A 23,084-nucleotide genomic window follows, 5' to 3' on the forward strand; every position below is an offset into this window, starting at 1 on the left:
AATATGCAAATTTGAATATGGTAAAGGCTTGCGAATGTTAATATTCAAGTGATTTTAAACAATTTAACGAAAAAAGGCGCTAAAGTGAGCAGGTTTCTGTACGCACAGACACACATGTGGTTTAATGTGTCCGGTCCAGCTTCAGTCAGACGTGATCATCCTATGCCCTTTAAAGATCAGAACTCTTGATGTGTAAACTTTAGAGAGAGTTGCGCTACTCTGTCTCAAACTGTAGTCCATTAACATACATTTGGAAAATAGAGCAATGAAAAACAACGTAACGTTTTTATGTGGAGCGACTGTTTATGCTGCGCCATTTGGAATTTGCCCTCCGTTTCTGCATACGCCTGCGTTTAAGTGCACTCAAAAGTGCACACACAGAGAGACGCGTTTCAAAAAGCAAGGGAACATAACATATTTCTGTTCTTGACAGGGCACATACAAACAAAATGATCTCCACAGTATTCTTTTTCTAATAAAAACTTTTTTTATGTCTTAAGTGTATGTATAGATTAGAGTCAAAAACCACTCTTGGGTTATTTAGTCTTAAAGAGACAGTAACCTCAATTAACCTACTTAAGTCTGTGTCATTAATGTTAATCAAACAACCCAAGACAAAGAGAAAATCACTTCTGTAGCTCTAAAAATAATAATTATATTTAATTTATACAATAAAGACGTGCTATTATTCATTTGATCGTGATCCTAATTTGATTGATTTTATCAATTTCTGTAGCTAATGCTAATTTTAGACCTTACTTATTGTGCAACTTTGTTCTTTTTTATAAATGTTTGTAATTTCCTTATTTGTTATTAGATTTGCCCACCCCTTTTTTGTTGATCCGAAAAATGATTCGATCCGTGCCTCAAAAACCGTAATGTGATCCGAACCGTGAGTTTTGTGATCCGTTACACCCCAAATAATTTGTATACCCAAATCATACTGAAGCATTTCTAAGATGTATTTCACCAAATTGCATTATTTTGTACAATTGTTGCAGTAATTTGTTGATATTTTTATATGCCAACAAATGCCAAACTACCATCTGCACAAAGACTTTAATCAGTGAATAGGTTTGTTAACCAGTAGAATTCATTCATAAAATTCATAAAACAAATCATATTTACCAAAATTTTATTTAGAAGTGAGAGTGAACATCCTGACTGAGTGCTTTTGACTAATGCTTTGGTTTATTTGCCTATAAAACAATGACACGAAAACAGCATTTTGTCACACTCATTTAAACGAGTAGCTTAATGTTGGAAAAAAAATACTATGTTTTAAAAATCCAAGCCAGTGTCATGCCTCTAAAAATGTAGGCCTAGTTAAGTTAGTAGCATCACTACTTAGTTAATTCTCAAAACCACAGAGTAGATCTTGAACTTTTCTCCATCTGCACTGCTTCTATAGAGTATGTGATATCCTTCCTGCCATTTCCTGTTTTTTACTTTTCCTAGCCTATTGTCTGGCCAAACATATTAAATCTACAGGGCTGTTTGCTGAGCCCGAGCTAAATTACAGATGTAAATCTACAATAATGCATTTGTTTACCTAATTAATACATGAAACAGAGAAAATCCATCTTTTTTAATTAGGGTCACAGTATTTGCTGGCCCGGTGCGGTTGCCTTTAATGTGAGTGGCTGGCTGTAGTAGGTGATGTGGTGAGAGCTCCCTCGGCTCTCATGCACCGTAGCGTTAATGAGCTTTTCTGAACTTTTCTGTCCAGCGGTTTAAAGGGAACCCGGGAAAACACAGGTTGGGGAGAAGTTCAGAGAAGCAGTTTTGGTGTTTCGCGAAAATTGCCCAAACAAGCCTCGGATAGGGTTTGAGTTGTTTAAGAAGCATAGTGTTCCTTGGGGTCTATGAGCTGAAACATTTTAGTAAGATTCATTTTATTGACCAGGGTAGTTTGCCATTTGACATTTTATTAGCATCGCTCAAGAAGGACACTTTCCACAGATAGAGCACATAATATGGCCTTGAAACTCTTTAAAAATAATGAGTCAGCAAAAGTGGGTTCTTAACCTTCAGTAAATGTTGTTCATTCACCTCAGGTGGTCAAATTAAATTTTATTCGTTTTATTTCTTTTATATGAGGTTATGGGATTTTTGGTACTGTTACAAAAGTTTGGGACTGTCTGAACCCTGATTCGTGTAATTTTATGATTTTCTAGCAATAAAAATGAAAAAAAAAGCATAAAAATACACAAGAATGAGTAACAGGGTTAAAAGATGTTTCACACAATATCTTTATTATCATAATTACACGATTTCAACATGTAAAAAAGTTCACATCCTGATAGAGCTTGTAATTACAGCTTGTAAGCCGAGAGTTTTCTGAGATGACTTGGACCATGTGACTGTTGCAAACTCACACAAGAAGCACTTTCTGGGCTCTATCATACACCCGGGCAGTGCAGCGCAAGTTTTTTGCCAGTTTTAGCCCAGCGGAGTTATCATTTTCACGTCCAACGTAACATATTTGTGCGCCCATGGATTTGCTGGCTTGAAAATTAGGTTTGTTTAGGCACATTGTTGGCGCGTTGCTATTCGGAGGCAACTAAAATAGACAACACCATTGACCAACTAAAACCCGGTGTAATGTCAATGGCGCAATATTGTTTTGTTATATAGACTGTTTCAGCAGTAACAACATAAACAAAGGCTTGCGTGGAACACACGTAACTTCTGGTAAACTCCGATAAGAATCAATAACAATAAAGTCCTTTTAGAGTAGTTTATTTCTGATTACAAGCAAAATAAACAACAAGTAGATTACCTTAGTTCATATTTCATAGCTAAAGTGTATAAAAACGACATTGAGCTAGCGTTGCAGTGTAAAATGTGTACTATAATGTATACAATGTTTACTACAAACCGGCTGCCAAACCTCCCTTGGTGATTCATGATCACCGTCTCCCCTTGTCTTTAGGAAACCAAAACATTTGTTATTTTTGACAAGGTATTTGTTCCAGAGTTCATGTTGCCACTAGTCAGACCATTAAACAAACAGAAACCGGAAATAAAGTTCAGAACAGACGTGTAACGGCGATAACGCACGTGCGGCCGATGCAGTCGTCTATAAAGAATGACTGTGCGCGTTTGCTTATTACACACAATGGATGCGCAGCAGCATACAAACTTTTTTTTTAAATGAATAATTAAAGGATTAAAATGTAAAATATTATTAATGAGTCTCTTGGACATAAATGAGGACAGTTCACAGGGATTATACTGAATTATATATTGCATTTATTTAGATCTTTTTAATTCTACCACACAGATTTATTGTATATGATGACTTTGTACATCTGGAAGTGGTGAGATGAGAAGATTTTTAAGTTATACTTTTCAAAACACCCTGGGCGCTAGGGATGGGAAGATTCCCCGATTTACTCAGTACATCGACATAAAAAGTTAACAATGTGATGCATCGGTTTAAAAACTGCATCGGATAAATTAGCATTTGCATTGTGATGGATCGTTTCTTACATATTTTGCACTGGTAAAAACAGATTTATTTATGTATAATTATTGGTAGACGCGCTATACTTTTATTATTTAGAAAGTGACCAATATTTTAAGATTGCTTTAGCCTCTCTAAACTGTTGCTATGTCCTGTGGACTTATCACCTGCTGGCGTATCACAACACTACGGAAACTGAGGCGTGTCATGAAAGTCACATAACATGGCAGAGGTAGACCTTTCCTCCTTCAAGTAATTACAAATCCAAAAAAATGTGGGTGGGTCCAAAGCATTTACTTGGAAGTAGATGCCATTTTCTTGTATTGTGGTGCCTTTTAGTTAAACAATTGCTTTTATAGCCTAAAGCCTTTGCATACCTTGTTGTGTCGTGGAAGTACAGTTGGCGAACGTAGTAAATACACAAAATGGAGTTATATATTAAATTGTATAGCAGTGCATCGTAATGGGGTGAATCACATTGTATCGCAACAGTAGTCGCTTCATATGTATCTTTTAACTCTTTCACCGCCATTGACGAGATAACGCGTCAATTAATAGAAAACGCTTCCCTGCCAATGACGAGAATTTCCGGCTTTCCGCAATACCACTATTATCCACCAGGTGAACATCCGCAACTTATACAACCTGGAAGTAGCGCCTCACGTGAAAGAGATCCCTCTGCATCTGATCTCTATTAAAAGTCCTTCAAAAAAATGCAATTATCTCAGCTTTTTGCTCAACATTGGGTGTTTTTGAAGAAACCTACCCATATTTGAGAGGTGATAAAAGAGAACAGATGAAAGTAGGATGAAACGTGTTTTTTGTTTGAAAGGAGAGGGTCTGTTCTTTCATTTGATATATTGTTTCTTTGTATATTTAAAGAAAAACATTTTCTGGAAGGCATTAAACTTTTGTAAAAATCATAAAAAATGCTGGCGCTGGCTGGCAACTTTAAAAAAAAAACGCTGGCGGGGAAAGAGTTAATGTATTGTATCATAGGCTTGTATCGCAAGTTAAGGTAATAACATATTTTAATATTGAAAATGAGTAGACTATTCCTTTAATACTCCATGATTGAAATAATGGCTTTTAAAGCGAACCAAAGCCTTAATTACACAAATAACCATTATAATGAACAAAACACAATGCAATTTTTTAACACCAATCTTAAAATGGTGGTCTTCTTTCTCTGCTTAAAATTTTTCCGCTTACAAACTCTGCCATGTAAATATTTTTGTGCCTTTGCGCAAGCGCAACTGGCTTTTAAAGGGTATGAGAGATGAGACCCTCATTGGTTTATTGCATGTTACGCCCAAAACACACTCTTTAAGAGACCTTTTAGACTGTGTGCCAGGCGCATAGACCATTTTCCCCGCCGTTAAACTAGCAAAAGTGGATTTTGACATGCCTTAAATGCACTTGCACTGTGCACATTAGACCATGCGCTTAGATCATTAAAATAGGGCCCTCTGCTGCTTTAGAAACCCACAATTCCTAGTCTGATGGCAGGAACAGCTTCGAGTTGAGCGTCACATGTTGTCATCTTGAAATAATGGTAAAGCATTTCTAATATGGCAAAGCAAAAGATTATGCCTTAACCCTGTCTGTCAGTGGGGTGTAGTTTGGGACCAAATGTCTTTATTTTGTGTAGCTTCAGTAGCTTTTGACAAAAGTATATTTTACATTAATAAAAAAAATGATTTGCAAACCTTTTAACGGGGTAAAAGATTTAAAGGCAGAGTGCACAATTTTTGAAAGCCAATGTTGATATTTGAAATCACCTTAACATATACGCCCCTACCCCAATAGAATCTGGACTTTCTTTTGATAGACCCGCCCCACACACACGCAACCCCGGCAAGGATGTCGGTTAGTAGACACGCCCCTTACTGCTGATTGGCTATAAGTGTGTTTTGGTAGTCGGCCTGACTCCCTTTTCCAAAACGTTTTTCAAACGCCTTTAAGGTTGTCAAAAAACATTTTCCTACAGTAAACTGTATATCTGTAAACCAAATCACAATTTAGACAGGGGGTGTATATAAATCTTTATAGAAAGCATTTTATTACTATGTTAGATAATAGTTTGCTTAACATAACTAGCTGTTCCTACTCTAGAGCATACATTTTGCCCTATTCACAGAAATTGCCACAGAAAATGGAGCCCATCGATTTTTTTGTAGCTGACGCAATTGAACCCATGACTTTCCCATTAGCCACTGAAAAAGGGACAAAGAAGCAGGCTGACAGGTTTATTTGGTATGCGAGGGGTCGCCGGTGATTGGGTTACCATGAGAGGGGGCGTTAGGGCATTCTGGGGTGACTTTGTTTTGCCCCCTCGGCCACACACTGCCCAGAGGCCATCTGCAGTCTGAGCTAAGCTTCTGTAATACCACATTTGGCAAGCGCCCTCCCTTAAGATTCACCAATGGAGCAGCAATGCTGCTGGCTAGCTCACAAACTGGAGGTCATTCAAAATCACTGAATCATATGTATGTGTGTTCGGACGGGCTGTCCGGCCTGATCCTGAGTTGGAAACCTGACAGCAGCATGACCTGCAAGATGACTATGTGATTTGGTGATTATTCAAAGCCTTTCAGCCACAGTTGATGTTTGATGTTGGCCATTTCTCTCGCTAGACTTAATTTCTGTTCTGACCCAGGATAAAGTGAGCGTGCGTCTTAAATCTTTAGGTCAAATGTTTTGCTAAACTCTTGGTTTTCTGTTTTCAGGTCGTGTGCATTGGAAACCCGTCCCTAAACCGCTGCGGGGTCCTTCCTCCTCACCCAACCTTTCCGGACTCATCCGCCGTTCCATGTCCTGTCCGCGCTCCATATCCTCTCTTACTGCGCAATCACCCACCAACGAGACCAGACGGCCAAAAACAGCTACTCAGATGGCTAATGCCCCAACTGCAGCCTCTCAAACAGCACCCACTATGACGATGACCCCATTGAGAGCACACACAGCGTCTCGTTCCCAGTCGCTCAGTCGCAACAGTTCTGCAAACAGAGTTCCACATAGCAGCAGTTTGGGTGCCATTCACCCCAACACGGCAAGTGTCTCTTTAATATGGCATACTAGCATGCTACTTTTTTGCAGTATGTGTACTATGTGCACTGTGCAGCTGTCTACATGCTTGGCATACACAGATTGACTTATGCACACAATGTAGTGTGGTTAATGTAATATTTTATTTCCAGTGTGCAGAATACACCAAAACGATATATCAGAGTAAAACTCAAAACTTATTGTGTCATATTTGACCCAAAAGAAATAAGAAAATCAGTTTCCCTTAAAGTCCCTCTATGGTGAACATCAAGTTCTTAATGTTGTTTATATGTTCATGTGGTGTTTTTTAATATGCAAATTATTTTTTACCAAAGACTATCAAGTCTCAAAAACATGATTTGAAACCTCTCCTGTTTCCTATGTCACAAGCGTGTAACCAATCATGTCAGTGTGTTGATCAAGTGGATCATTTAGTCCAAACTGGTTTGACTGAGTGGAGGCGGGGACTAATTGGCATATTCACGAATCTGCGTATACAGAATGAAACAAGGGTGTAGAATTACATTCCAGATATTTTAAGTATTTTAAGTTGCATGAAGCATGTATAAATTTCATTTTGATTATTAAAATGATGAGTTTTAAGGGATAAAATTATCAACCACAGGGGCACTTTAACTCTTTCCCTGCCAGTGTTTTAAAAAAAGTTGCCAGCATCCAGCATTTTTTTTTTAATTATTTTCAAGGCAGTCCAGAAAATGTTCTTATTTAAATATATAAACATACAATATATAAAATTAAAGTACACACCATCCGCTTTAAAAAATAAAATAAAATAAAATAAACGTTTTATCCTATCTTTATTTATTCTCTTTTAATCACCTCTCAATATGCGTAATAAAAAAAATCGGAGATAATTGCATTTATGTAAAGGACTTTTGATAGAGATTCAGAGCTATCCACAAAACATACATGGAGTTTGAACTGTTTACCTTAAGGGCTTACTTCTGGGTTTTATAAGTTGGGTAAGAGCGCCACCTGGTGGATAATAGGGCTGGGCAAAAAATAGATTTTCCGATTAATCGTTTTTTTACGTGGTCGATTCAAAATCGATTCTCAAAGAGAATTTCATATTTATTTCCGCAAACATTAAACGTAAGATTAACGTTAATGTAATTACTAGTCTTCTCACTAGATGTCACCCCGTTTTTTGCCTTGTGCGATGTTACCAAGGAGCGAGAGGCCAGCCTGTCATTCATTCATTCAGTGCTTAAAATGGTGGTTTCAGGTGCTTCATTGACGTTGATGCCACCTTCACATAAAAAGTCAGAGGTATGGAAGCATTTTAGATTTCGAAAGCAAGACGACAACGATAGTGTTGTGGCTTTTAACTTATTTTTATTAATTACCCACTTGTAAACTGCTGTTTACTGTTCTTTTTTTATCAATATAGTATTTGTATAAATTCTATATTCATTGAGTTGAATCGAGAATCGAGTTTAAAAACCGTCCCGATAACCAGAAACGAAAATTTAATCTAAATCGAATCGATTTGATAGCTTGTGAATCTAAATCGAATCGATCTGGAACATATGAATCGATACTAAGCCCTAGTGGATAATAGCGGAAATATGGATTGCCGGAAAATCTCGTCATTGGCAGGGAAACGTTTTCTCTTATTTGACGAGTTAACTTATCATATGTAACCCTGTTCCCTGAAGGAAGGAAACGGAGACGTCACGTCCCGTCGCCACAGGTGCTGCTCCCCGCTGATTATGGCCGAACACTGATTCTCGGCTTTCTTAGCGAAAATAAGCTAATTTCGTATTCTGCACGTGGGGCTTATATACGCACCTGGCGGGCCGGCGCCGGCATTATGCAAATACCTCAACGCCAAGTTCATTGGCGTTTTAGTAGTACTCGAAGCAGTAAGCGAGTTCCCAATTTGTCGGTCACGATGTGACGTCTCCGTTCCCTTCCTTCAGGGAACGAGGGTTACATACGTAACTGAGACGTTTCCCTTAAAGTCCCCCTATGGTGAACATCAAGTTCTTAATGTTGTTTATATGTTCATGTGGTGTTTTCTAATATGCAAATTCATAATTTTTTTCTTTAAAACTGCTGTTTACCAAAGACTATCAAGTCTCAAAAACATGATTTGAAACCTCTCCTGTTTCCTATGTCACAAGCGTGTAACCAGTCATGTCAGTGTGTTGATCAAGTGGATAATTTAGTGAATAATAGTGGAAATATGGATTGCCGGAAAAACTCGTCATTGGCAGGGAAGTGTTTTCTCTTATTTGACGAGATAACTCATCAGTGGCGGGGAAAGAGTTAAAGAGCACGTATATTTTAATAGGTTTTTTATAGGATTTCACTTTAACTGCAACATAATTGCAAACATCTCATTTTAATTAGATGTGGTTTGATCAGGTAGCAATCAGATTTTTTTTTAAAACATCATGCAGTAGTATGCATTATACACAACACGGCATACAGTAGTATCCGAATCTTACCATAGTCTTCCTCACAAATCCATATCTACTTTTTTATACTTAAGATGTCCTCTAGAGAGGACCGAACAGATGTTTAGCAACATTGGCTGATATGCTGAAGATCTGGGAAAGCTTTCTCCTGTAAAAATGACAAATATCATTTTTATTTTCCCATCGTTCTTCCCAGTCAATTCAATCCATCAAACAATAAAGTTAGCACACACACGCTATCACAATTGCAATCTTTTCCTTTTCAACACCATAATATCTGCTCTTGTAGTCTGAGTCTCTTTCGGCACACCTCAGAGAGGGAAATCAGTCATAGCGCTGAAAAAATTCAGAATATGAGGCAAAATTAGGCCTGTATTTATGAGCACATTCATCTTATAAATACCGGTGTTCCTCTTTGTTCAAACTCTCATTAAGGATTATTAATCAGAAAAAAAAACAATACAAACTACTGCAATGTTTTATGCTTTTTAATGAGACTTTAGATCGAGTTTAGCAAGACAGACTACTAAAGCTATACGTGCTCCGTTCAGTTGGATTGAATAGGGTGGTGTGATCATCACATTTATGTGCTAATTTCCTGCTTTAAAGTCCAGTTATAATAAAAACCTGATGCTTTGTTTAATAAGGCGCAGTGCTCTTTTTTTAACAAAAATGTTCTATTAATAGGACTAAGTGTTTATTTCGGGGTCCAATAAGCATAGGCATTATTCGTCTTATAAACCTTGTGCTTGGTTTAGGCATCGCTTTATGAAGTGAATCTCATAATGTCCACGTATCACCTCACCCCAAAATGAAATTCTGCTTTGAATGAAGATATTTTTTATTTTATATGAATAATAAGTAGTTTTTTTATTTGTTTGTTATTTAATATTTTTTGCATTATTGGTTGTAAAACAGATTAAAAGACACAAAGATGTTCCTCTAGCTTAGTTGGTAGGGCATTGCATTAGCAGCACAAAAGGTCATACACACATAAAACTGTATGCTTTGTAATGCACTGTAAGTTGCTTTAGATAAAGGTGTCTTTATGACATTTTTTGCATTTTTGGTGTGAAATTTGACCAACACATGTTCTTACAAATTTTAATGAGAACAGACTTGGTAATATGGTTATGGTTGGAGTCTGATTAAATCGTATATATTCTGCATTTATAAAGATTTTGCTCCTTTAATGAAGCTTCATTTCAGAAACGAGACATCTTGCTGGGAGCAAAGTCTCACAGCAAGACTCACAGAGATGAAACAAAGCTGATGACTGTGGAGAAAGTCGCCGCTCTCTAATTCATCTTTATTGTACCCTGTACGTGAGCAGGGGGAGACCCCGCTGAGTAAAGAGCGGGAAGCGGAGCTGATGCAGCAGACCCTGGCGGCGCTCGGAGAGATGAGGATTCGTTACCCGGGGAAGAGCGAAGAGGAGGCAGAGGCCGTGCTGGACGAGGTGAGAAGCGCCGCTGAGACAAAGCAAAGCGTTCGGTCAGGGCGGGCAAACCGAATGCTCTGTTACTCTCGTTCCCTAAACTCATTTGAAGTCGATCGAATCCAGAGCCGTTCTCAGAGTCTCTTGTTGTATGTAGACTCATTAGCCGTCCACCTGTATGGTTAATGAGAGCCATTAGCTGTCCGCGCAGAAACACAGCTGGCCGACGGCACCTGTTTAAGACACTTCTCAGTATTCATTTACTCCAGCATGATCAGCCCAATGGATCTGGCATACATTTACACATAAACACAACTTTTAATGGGGGAAGCATAAATAAACATGTGCAGGTGAAATTTAAATAGAGAGAAATACTGTATTTTGGCACGGTTGCCCGTGAAAGCTTGTAATATTATGCATCGTCTCATTTACAGTCTAAATGATTTAATGATGATATATACAAGAAAGATGAATGCTTATGACCATATTGACCATCATCACACACTCACACGGCCATAGTTCATCCACTTACATTTTAGTGACATGTATCAGAAGGTATTCAACAGAACCAGCATTCACGGGTACCAACAGGACTCAACAATAAGAGTGAGAATATATTATTGATAATGTAAAATGATGTTCAAAGATTCAAATCCTTGTTTAATGTGTTAAAAATGTATAATGTGGGGAGACAGCATGTGTGAATGCTGTGTTATCATTCAAGGTCTTTGTCATCAGAATGTGAATGAAGGAGAGAGGCATGAAGAAGACAGATTAGCTGGATAGACAGACAGACGGATGCTTTCTAAATGTATCTAGAAATTCTAGCACAGAATAGTTTTTTTATTCTAAAAGGTTTTCTTTCAGATTGAATTTAGATTCATAATTGGGTGGGTGGATTTTGCTTAAGGCCAATTTTTTGACAGATAAATTATTGTCTAATTAAAGTGTTTCTAAACCGGTGACCTTAACAAATTTCCAAGGGGCCTCAAGATGACTTAAAATTATTTAATACAAGACCAAACAAGCATTAAAATAGGCTAAACCAGCGGTTCCCAACTCGGTGCTCAAGGCCCCCCTCCCTCCCAGAATGTCTCCTTATATTAAACACCTGATTCCACTCATCAGGCTTCTTCCAAAATGTTTGAAATGTTTCCTTAAAGGATTACTCCACTTTCTTAAAAATGAAATCCAGATAATTTACTCACCCCATGTCATCCAAAATGTTGATGTCTTTCTTTGTTCAGTCGAGAAGAAATTAAACTAGTGCGACCTCACGTCATATATCATATCGGCGTCACCCCAGTGTTTACAAATGTGGAGAAAGAGGAGCGTTCCGAAATTGTTGTATGTGGAATGATATTAATTAATATCCTTGTGTTAGTTTATCAGGGTTTCCACGGGTCCTTGAAATCCTTGAATGTTTGTGAATCTGAGAGGGAAAATTCAAGGTCCTGGGAAGTTTGGTAAAATATACATACATAGTTACAGGTCATTGAAAGTGCTTGAATCTATTTTATGCAAGAAGATTTTTGGAAAAAAATCCATATTATTCCCTGTGTAGTGTAGGATAATATCATAAAAAATCTAGACTTTTTAAGCACACTTGCTAAACTGTTGTCTTTAAATGTTTATCTTCTGTATGCGAATGTTGATTCATACCAAAATGCTTTTTTGCATAGTTGTGTTTGACACATGAAAACGTCTCAGGTTACTTATGTAACTGTTGTTCCCTGAGAAGGGAATGAGACACTGCGTCTCCCTTGATATACTTCCTGTCTTTGTCGTTAAGCCTCACCATTGGTTGAATTTAATATACACATTCAGACGCACTTACCCCTGGAGGCGTCCACAAAGTGTCAATGCAGTGACGCAGCGCGAGTTCCCTCCAAAGGGAACTGTAACAATGTATCTTAAAAGGTAACACGATGTAACCTTGCTCTCACTTGAAATGTGTCCCCACATTTAGTCCTTGAATTTGAGGGTATTAGTCCTTGAAAGGTTCTTGAATTTGAAATTAACTAAAGTGTGAGAATCCTGGTTTATTGTTTAATATATTGTTTATTGTTTCACATATGTAACATGTGACCTTTCAACGTCATGACGTACGATGTGAGGTCGTGCTAGCACTTCACACTGCTAGTGCAAGACAAGAAATTGGGGTTTAAAAGTGCATATTTTTTATTTTTCTTGTCGAAGATGACAATTGTTTTGCTAGATAAGACCCCTATGCCTTATTTGGGATTGTTTAGAGCACTTTGAAGCTGCGTTGAAACTGCAACTTTAAACTGCAGTTAAACTGTAAACTGTTGGGGTCCAATAAAGTCCATTAAAGTGAGAAAAATCCTGGAATGTTTTCCTCAAAAAAACTTTCTTCTTGACTGAACAAAGGAAGACATCAACATTTTGGATGTCATGGGGGAATTTTTTTAAAGTGGTGTAATCCTTTAATATACACAATAACGAGCTGATAAACTGAATCAGGTGTTTTATATATGGAGACATCTAAAAGTTCTGGAAGGGGGGCCTGAGGACTGGAGTTGGGAACCACTGGGCTAAACAACTAAAAATGTCTATATGAAGAGTTTGGTTCCAAAGCGTGATAAATGCCATTAAAAAAATGAGTTACTGCCAAAATCAGTATTATTTCAGGTCAGTATTTAAAAGTAAATTCTTAATTTTATGCAAAATCCAATATCCGCCATGTTATTCTGTCATCTTTTCTCCCTTTTTTCCCAAAACACAATAAACGCCACTCCTCCTTTTTTTCACAGAATGCAATAAATCCGCTCCACAAATTACAGAGCACCATTCACACAATGTAAACAAACAATGGCAGCCCGTTGAGTACACAGAATCCTAGTTTACCTCATCTTGTACTTCGTGGTCAACAAAAACAAAATAATACTTTAATAACATTAATAAACCCGTGATGGTTTTCTGTGACGGGAAAGAAACGTAAGCCATCAACATATAATAATTTATGCGAGAGGCACTCGGGAGACAGAAAAATGCCGGTTGCTTGTTCCCTGTTAGCTTCTGTCATGCTAACACATTGGCCCCAGAGGATCTTATGAAAAACGTCCCATTATTTTACGCAAAGTCAACGAAAATCGAGCAGGACCAAAACATTTTACAGCTGATCGCTGTGAAAAATGTTAAGCGACTACATCCCATGTATAACCGCAGCAATGACAGTGTTCTTAATATGACAAAGTAAGTGTTTTGGTTAATGCCATTAATATTTATTTTTTTAATCAGTGTATACCACTAGTCAACTAAATGAATATAAGATGAATGCACATTTATATATTGATTCAATAGATTTACTGCATTTTGTGAAAAAAAAATGTTTTTATAATAAATCTTTGAAAATCAAATTATGTATTTGAATTTTTAATGTTATTATAACCTAAAGATGCTATGTGAAAGTTTGTAACAGAAAATAATGGTTTTCATCTTGTCACTTTCTTGGTATAGAAAACACATTTTTACCGAAATTAGTCAAAATGGATTTATCGCGTTTTGGAACCAAACTCTTCATATATTTCTTATGTTGCAAACACAATGCCATTGACTTTGTCGCTGTGTGTTCCCCGTCTCTTTTGGTGAGGTTGTTGGAAAGCGTTCCTAATTCTGGTTGCCCCAGTATCTTATAAACAAATGGGTACACATCCAGTAGACATAGTGAGTAAGGGACCTTCAAATGTTGGACAGATAAACATGAATTATATCATGTCAACAATTAGAAATTAAATGTTACTCAATATTCATTTACCTTGTCTGACACTGTCCTAACAATGACAAAATGAATACATCTGTTTCCTTAGATACTGAACAACTGGAAGTTCCATAAACCAAAAGTGGCGTCTTACTGGCTGGTGAAGTTAGACGCCACCAAACAGAGAAAGGTGAGTTAACAAATGAAGTTCCTTAATGCCAAATTATCATTTGATCATGTCTTGAGTGACAAAGGCGTATGTTGGATATTTAAATGCTTATTGATCTTAAAGAGTATAAGAAAAGTAAGTGACGTTTGTTTCGGCTTTTAACAAAACGCATGATGCAAGAAGTTGAAACCGTACTAACCCACTCAATTTCAGCACTGTTACAGTAGTGAACGACAGGTGATGTCGGCAGGCTTCAGGTATTTTGATTTATAACAGTAGGGTGGGTGTGGTAGGGTGGGCTTGACAGACTGATATAATGAGGAATTGTTTCGTTCCTCAAGCTGATTATCAGCTGAAGTCGAGGGATCAGTCAGAATAGAGTTAACGTCTCTCACACAGACGCCCATTAATTCAGCCATATTGTTGAAAGTCACATCACAGATGTCGACCAGCAGAAGGAGGGTGGAGGGGAGCTCATGTCGTTACTCTTGTGGTGTTCTTACTTTGCAGTTTCGCTCTTCGCAGTCTTTACCCTTCAAGTTGCATTGGAAAGTCTGATTTATTTTAGTAAATCAGTTCAGTTGGGCGTTTAGTTTAGTTAATGGATCACCGAATGCTGTCTCCATAACATTTTGCTCTTTTGTAGCAAAATAAATTTTACAAGAGGTTATACAAATTAGGATCACTCACTGTTTTATTAGGTGTACATTTACTTTATTTGCCTACACTGTACTGTAAGTAATAGACAGAAAGCAGCAACTCCACTAGATGTGTTAGTAACACTTTACTTGAAGGGGTGTTCATAAGACTGACATGACACATTCATAATCATGACATGACACGTGCCTTGAACATGGATGAGATTTTATGCACGTTTATGTCACTTTATGTCATTAAGTGTCAGTCATTCAATTATGTCATTTTTAATGCAAAGATGACATTGTTTGAGATGTCTTTGTTATGACAACTTGACATAACCAAGACAACATAACTGACCACTTTTTACCAGTGATACAAATTTAATTTGTCATTATAATGTCATTAAGTGTTAATACTCGGTCAAATAGTTTTATAACTAGTTGACCTCAACTACATTTTTCTTGACCTCAACTACAGTGCTACAAATATAATTTGTCATTAAAATGTCATTAAGTGTTAATATTCTGTCAAATAGTTTTATAACAGCGTCATGAATATTTTTCTTGACCTCAACTACAGTGCTACAAATATAATTTGTCATTAAAATGTCATTAAGTGTTAATACTCTGTCAACTAGTTTTATAACAGCGTCATGAATATTTTTCTTGACCTCAACTACAGTGGTACAAATATAATTTGTCATTAAAATGTCATTAAGTGTTAATACTCTGTCAAATAGTTTTATAACAGCGTCATGAATATTTTTCTTGACCTCAACTACAGTGATACAAATATAATTTGTCATTAAAATGTCATTTAGTGTTAATACTCCGTCAAATAGTTTTATAACAGCGTCATGAATATTTTTCTTGACCTCAACTACAGTGATACAAATATAATTTGTCATTAAAATGTCATTAAGTGTTAATACTCTGTCAAATAGTTTTATAACAGCGTCATGAATATTTTTCTTGACCTCAACTACAGTGCAAATATAATTTGTCATTAAAATGTCATTAAGTGTTAATACTCTGTCAAATAGTTTTATAACAGCATCATGAATATTTTTCTTGACCTCAACTACAGTGGTACAACTATAATTTGTTATTAAAATGTCATTAAGTGTTAATACTCTGTCATATAGTTTTATAACAGCATTATGAATATTTTTCTTGACCTCAACTACAGTGCTACAAATATAATTTGTCATTAAAATGTCATTAAGTGTTAATACTCTGTCAAATAGTTTTATAACAGCGTCATGAATATTTTTCTTGACCTCAACTACAGTGCTACAAATATAATTTGTCATTAAAATTGCATTAAGTGTTAATACTCTGTCAAATAGTTTTATAACAGCGTTATAAATATTTTTCTTGACCTTAACTACAGTGATACAAATATAATTTGTCATTAAAATGTAATTAAGTGTTAATACTCTGTCAAATAGTTTTGTAACAGCGTTATAAATATTTTTCTTGACCTCAACTACAGTGGTACAAATATAATTTGTCATTAAAATGTCATTAAGTGTTAATACTCTGTCAAATAGTTTTATAACAGCGTCATGAATATTTTTCTTGACCTCAACTACAGTGCTACAAATATAATTTGTCATTAAAATGTCATTAAGTGTTAATTTTCTGTCAAATAGTTTTAAAACAGCGTCATGAATATTTTTCTTGACCTCAACTACAGTGATACTAATATAATTTGTCATTAAAATGTCATTAAGTGTTAATTCTCTGTCAAATAGTTTTAAAACAGCGTCATGAATATTTTTCTTGACCTCAACTACAGTGATACAAATATAATTTGTCATTAAAATGTTATTAAGTGTTAATACTCTGTCAAATAGTTTTATAACAGCATCATTAATATTTTTCTTGACCTCAACTACAGTGCTACAAATATAATTTGTCATTAAAATGTCATTAAGTGTTAATACTCTGTCAAATAGTTTTAAAACAGCGTCATTAATATTTTTCTTGACCTCAACTATAGTGCTACAAATATAATTTGTCATTAAAATGTCATTACTTATTAATACTCTGTCAAATAGTTTTTGGAAGACCGATTTACCTTAGATTAAATGAAAATAGAACAATAATGGTTTAAGCCAGAGGTCTCCAACCTTTTTGTGAGCAAGGGCTACCACAATGGAAAAAAAACAATCTGGAGGGCTACTTTTTGATATTTATCTACTCAAAACGTTTTTGTTTTACTTGTTTATTTTATTTTACATGTTGATATGTTTTATCATTGTTTAAAATATTAACATACATAAAAGAAGCCAAGCTAAAATAAAAAAGATGCAACAAATAAATATTACAATTAAGACTTTTACAATTAAGTGCTTTGATGGGCAACTCACAGACTCTGTGCGGGCAACCTGGTTTTGACCTGTCTGTTGCATTTTGTTAAGGTATTTAATGTAATGTTAAGACATAAAGCTAGATAGTTTCTTAAGTTTGATAATTATTCTGCTATGTTATGTTTATGACAGATTTATGACAAGTTATGATTTATTGGTTTATGTCAAGTTGTCATAACAAAGACAATTCAGACAATCATTGTTCATGTTAGCTAATGCATTTGCAAATACAAACACAAACCTTATTTTAAAGTGTACTGGTGTATTAGGTTATATATCAGCATTGAAGTTAAACAGTTACTTTAAGGTCAACATAATTTGAAGTAAACTTCAGATTAACCCTGTTTAGTTTAATACGTTTCTGATCTTATTTAGCTCATTGTGCATGTTAGCATTGTGTATCATTATGTTAATAAAGAGTATGTGAGAAGAGAAAATGTCTAAGAATTGATGGAAATGAGAGACAAATGTCTCCATTACCGAATTCTTGCTGCCTGCATTGTCATAAACTGCAAAAAAATGTGTCCTTTTCATTTAAAGCCTCTGGGTGCTTCAAAAACATTGGCTTCTGTGTAATCACTCAAAATATCTTACAAGTCTGTATTGCCAGTAAGGATGTTCTCATGGGTGAGGTTGACCTTCAGCCTCCATGTTTCAGGTAAAAAACCTTCTCAAAAGAGGCTGCTGGCAGTGTTTCACGAGGGAAGCAGTCCTCCATAATCCACTGCAAACTCCCATTCATTCACCTCTATTCCCGACTGCAATAACTGGGATCCAATACATTTCTGATGAACAGAATGAAGTCTCACCCTACAATTTGTTCTCATTAAAGCTGCAATCCATTTTTTCTTTGTTAAAGATAAACAAAAATCTGTTGTGGAGCATTTTGTTTTAATATGAATCTTTTACAGTACTGCAGTAAAATGATTTCTGAATGTCATTTTGTGTTGACATTAAAATCTAAGCTTAGTATCACTCACATCGTTCCACGTTCATTTGATTTTCACACGAAGGTTTTGGACATCGTTCGTACCAACATCCGGCAGGTTCTGCAGAGGATCTGGAGCGAACCGGACGTGGACAGCCTTCGACTTAATCGCCTTCTCAACCGCGTCTTCAGCCGTCTACTCTGGAGCCATGGTCAGGGTCTGTGGAACTGCCTCTCCAGCTCTGGGTAAGTTTGTTCGTGTTTGGCCCCTAAAGCAGAAGTTTGATCGTGAACAAACGGCCTCAGTTTTGTGCTCACTTGAAGCTTTGATATAGACTTTCATTCCTTTTGAGAGTCACGTTTAGAAATGAACAAGCTCGCTGCTATGATACTGTACACGTATACTTGCACATGCTGTGATTTTATCAGCTCTGAGAGCAAACAGCAGGGACCCCTTTTTATCGACCGCCCCTCTCCCTCTGCTCATCGCGGGGGCTTCTCAGGGACTTTGTATGGCCCACTCACTCTTGTAATTGCCAGAGAGTGAATGATGTTATATAGCCAGGTTCAGGCCATTTGGAGTTGATGAGAACGAACGCAGCTCTGGGGGATTAGAGGCAGCGCCGGCGGCCCATGCTGCTTCTGTTTAATCAGGGTCTGATGTGTGAAGGTGGCCCGTGAGCCGTTAGCACGGGAAGGAGATCTCGGCGGGGAGACCATTGCAGAGCCTCCCCGCCTGTAATGTACAATTCACATCCTCAGACGTTACATTTCATCATCTCAACAATCAAACAAATCTCCTCGCTGCGCCAGGACTTTGAAGAAACGAGACTCACTACGCCAGTCAAATGAACGAAAGTCAAACCCCTTTACTTTTCCAGATGATTTGTTGCGGCGGCATGTATTACAATAGAAGCTTGTAGAACATTTTCATTTTATGCTGTAGCGGAGATAGGTGGTTTGATGGTATACTGTATGCTGTGCAGTTTTAGGTTATTTACATATAAATGCAAAGAACTGGGCACATGCCAAACAGGTCAACTTGCGATTAAGGGGTGTTTAGAGTTAGTGTTTAACTCGATTGATGTGTGTAACAGTTATATGTACACTGACTAATTTAATTGCATCTACGTTTGGATTAAAACGTACAGAAAAACTTTCATTGAAACTTTTAGCTTTTATTTTGTGACCCTCTTGGCCAGACGCCGGATTTTACCACATTGGTAATCAACCGCACCGCCTATTTACTCCATTTTTACTTCCCCAAACTGGAGAAAAATAGATTGAGGGATTCATCAAAGATTTTTTTTTATAAAACTTGGGGCTTCCTACTTGCATATATCTAAACCAACACTCTCTGCATATTGGAAACAGTTCATTTTTGTATTCTCCCCAATGTGTGGCCCAACATTTATAGTAAATGAACTTGTGCTTTAAATATATTTAGGGTTGTCAAGATTAATGCGTACGTAACACATTACGCGAAAAAAAATTGAATGCCACTAATTTTGTTGATCTAGATAAATTGAGACGTAGCCAGTAAAGGGTTTCATAAAAAAAGGACATTAAGTCCTCTTCGGGCGTGGTTTCAGCAAACAGACACCTCAGCTTCACCCACGTCCCGCCTCTTTACCCATTTTCGCTTTTCCGCGAGTGATTCGCGGTGACACGCGGCCAAGATGGTGACGGCAGGCAACGCCTACTTTAAGCTTCAAAAACGATCTTCACAAACGAATAGGTGATGTCACGGACACTACGTCCATATTTTTTTACAGTCTATGGTTTTGACAAACTGTTGGGGAAAAAATATCTGATGTTTAACATTATATTAGATCCTTGTATTACAGTAGATCTTCAAGCTGTCTGTCTCAATGTCAATCTCAAAAAATAAAAGAAAGAAAGTTTAACATATATTGATATTGTTTTTGACTGTGTGTGCTAAATCTGTTGGTTTTACCAGTAATTTTAAGGAATGGATGTGGTAATTTTGTTTTTGAACCATTAAAAAATCTGGGATTTTTCTCAAAATTAACTTTGCTGACTCTATCAACTTCAAACAGGTTTAACTCTGTCATGTTTTGTCAGATTCAAACAAATCATGCATTGTCTTGAGGGTTTTTAATAGAGAATATCGAATTATAAATAACTCATTTTTGAAAATGTTCTCATTCCGACTCAATTTGCCAGCACAGGTCACAAATGATGCATCAGCAAACAGAAATGGAGAAAGAAAAGGGTGTTCTGAAAGAAAAATTCATATAAAAAACAAAACAATGGCTGATGGTTCTGTCAAAAATGTAAACAGGCTGGTATAAGTTAAATGCTCTGTACAAAAATAAAATACAAGTTCCCATTACTTTTATCTTCTTTTTTCCATGTGTTTAATAGACAATAAGTTCTTTAAAAACCATATATACTATCTTTGAAACATGTCTATGTTCCTTATGCTCTGTGATGAGTATGTTTTCACTAAAAATAAACATACATTTGTATAAAGCATCTATATTTGTCCACACCCATGTTGATTAGAGTATTAAAAACTTGAAAGTGTTAAATTAAGGTAAATTTAAAACTGATAAAAGTTTTTTAACTCATGACAATCTTGTGATTAAAATAGATTAAATATTTTAATCGATTAACAGCCCTAATATTTACATTTTTCTTTAAAATATTTTTACAGTTATTTACTTTATCACTTAGGGTCAATAATTGTTCCCTTTATTTTGGATGGGTCCTGGTTATCTGTTTGCCTACTGATTTTTCTTTATTTTTGCTCTTTTGGTACATACTGTACATATGTCATCTCAAATGGTTGAAACTCTGTAACGTAAAAAAGTTACTGGATAGCAAATGCTTATTTAAAGCTGCAATCTGTAACGTTTGGTTGAAAATAAGCATAAATCAGTTCTTGCCCTACTGAACAATCCAGCTAAGCCCAGCATAAGTTGGTGAGCTGGTTTTAGCTGGTCTCCCAGCTTGGTTTTAGCTGGTTTTCCTGTCGTAGCAAGCTGGTCTAGCTGTGTTTTGGTCACTTTTTAAGCTTGTCTAGCTGGACTTGGCTTTTCAGGCTGGACGACCAGCTGACCCATCAGCTTGAACAGCTTTGTCAGGCTCGGGAAACCAACTAAAACCAGCTACCATCTTATGCTGGTCTTAGCTGGATTTTTCAGTAGGGTGAGCAAGTATGTAAAAAATCAGGAATATGTGTTAAAACTGTCTCCTTACTATACCCAAGTTCGCAATGGTAAGCTTATAATAATAAGGGTAGGATTACACAAGAATTGTCAGTTTGACGTCAACCTGTGTATAGATAAGCAACCTAAGATTTAATGTTTCAAACAAAGTTGGCGATAGAGAGGGAAAAGTCACATATTGTAGCTTGTTACCGCAAATTTCTTGCAAAAACAACCATGACATATACCGCAACTCTGAAATATTTGGTCATGCAGTTACTCTAATGGTACGTTTACACCAACCGCGCCTAGTTTGCCGCTTTAACAGTTTGAATGCATTTGCGCGTCTAGAGTGAAGTAGACGTGCGGAAAAAGCAAGCATTTGACGTGCGTCAGAGGCAAAATCGACTTCTTGTGGGAGGGGAAAGTGCTATGCGGTTGTCTGTTTGCAAGATGACTGATGTTGATGGTGCATTTATCGAGAGAGTTACCGGTTTGTATTTGGTAACCTTACTATAAGGGGAAAATAAACGGCGCAGGTCGGTAAACGTCACGTGACTCAAAAGTGAAATGTGTATTACACAGCAGCAAGCAGGCTCCTGATTGCTTAACGCTGCGGGAAATTCTGCCAAAGTTCAAATTTTTTATTTTGGCGTCAGCCGCAAATTCCGTCAAACGCAAAATGCACAAAAAGCACAATTTCGCGCGTACCGCGGCAGGCGCTCAATTCGCGCGAACTAAACACACGAATGAGGCGGAATGGCCTCTTCTGCGCGCCCCAAACGCCTCATTCGCACTGTGAGACCTCCAGACGCGCGTCAACGCGTCTTCACATTGACTTAACATTAAAATCACTTGCGCTTCACGCCTCTACCGCGGCTGGTGTAAAGCAGCATTACATCAATGTTTGTTGTTGATTTTGGTTATGTCGCCCACACAATACGCTGTAATATTTATGGTGTGTGTATGTTCCCCCAGCAGGTCATCGTGGGAGAGCGTGTTCAATAAGAGCAGTGAGGTGCTGACCACTCTGGAGCTCAGGTGCTGCCAGCGCGTCGTACAGCTGTGCAGAGACTGTCTGCTTGTGGTCTACAAGTTTGTGGCCGACTCCCGCAGTTCTCTCAGCGGACTCGGTCCAGACTGGGATGACACAAGGTACGCTTTTGAGTATCCCACTTTCCATCTTGATTGCTTCAGTCAAGGAGGATGTTGCTAAAAGAAATGTATATTAGTAATGCATTGAAAGAGAATAAAGAAAATAAAGAGGTGTATTGTTTTTAAAGAGTGGATGTTTTTAAACACCTATAGTCTTTGAACTAAATGCTATGGTAATTCCTAAATTACGTAAATGCAACTAAATGGGTGATTCTCACGAAAACTTGGTTTTAAAAATGTCAAGCATGAAAATGTAAAAATTGCTTAAATTTACTTTTTTTCCCACCAGACATTGAAAAACAAAGTCTGGAGTAAATGGGAACATTAATTTAAAAACTTTTACTTATCATTTAACACTTTTTGTAGCATAATTTAAAAAAATTCTCATTACCGCAACAGTCAGAAAACATCAACACTGACATATTTTCAAAATGACATGACAAACCTGAAAGAACATAATTTGGAGATTCTGCACATGCATTTAAAATCAAAGTATTATGCTTCTATTAATTAAATTAACATTTAA

At 36.8% G+C, this 23,084-nt stretch overlaps 1 protein-coding gene across 1 annotated transcript in view; it reads left to right on the forward strand.

Moving 5' to 3' along the window:
* Positions 1 to 23,084, forward strand: part of ttll7 (tubulin tyrosine ligase-like family, member 7) — a 115,575-nt gene that overhangs the window by 85,538 nt on the left and 6,953 nt on the right. The window contains exons 16-20 of the mRNA XM_055183322.2: positions 6,199 to 6,521; positions 10,295 to 10,420; positions 14,230 to 14,310; positions 18,316 to 18,476; positions 22,382 to 22,558. Coding sequence (XP_055039297.1) covers positions 6,199 to 6,521; positions 10,295 to 10,420; positions 14,230 to 14,310; positions 18,316 to 18,476; positions 22,382 to 22,558 — 868 coding nt within the window. The remainder of the gene's footprint in view (positions 1 to 6,198; positions 6,522 to 10,294; positions 10,421 to 14,229; positions 14,311 to 18,315; positions 18,477 to 22,381; positions 22,559 to 23,084) is intronic.

The sequence above is a fragment of the Misgurnus anguillicaudatus genome, chromosome 14, assembly GCF_027580225.2.
Source record: "Misgurnus anguillicaudatus chromosome 14, ASM2758022v2, whole genome shotgun sequence".
Classification (NCBI taxonomy): domain Eukaryota; kingdom Metazoa; phylum Chordata; class Actinopteri; order Cypriniformes; family Cobitidae; genus Misgurnus; species Misgurnus anguillicaudatus.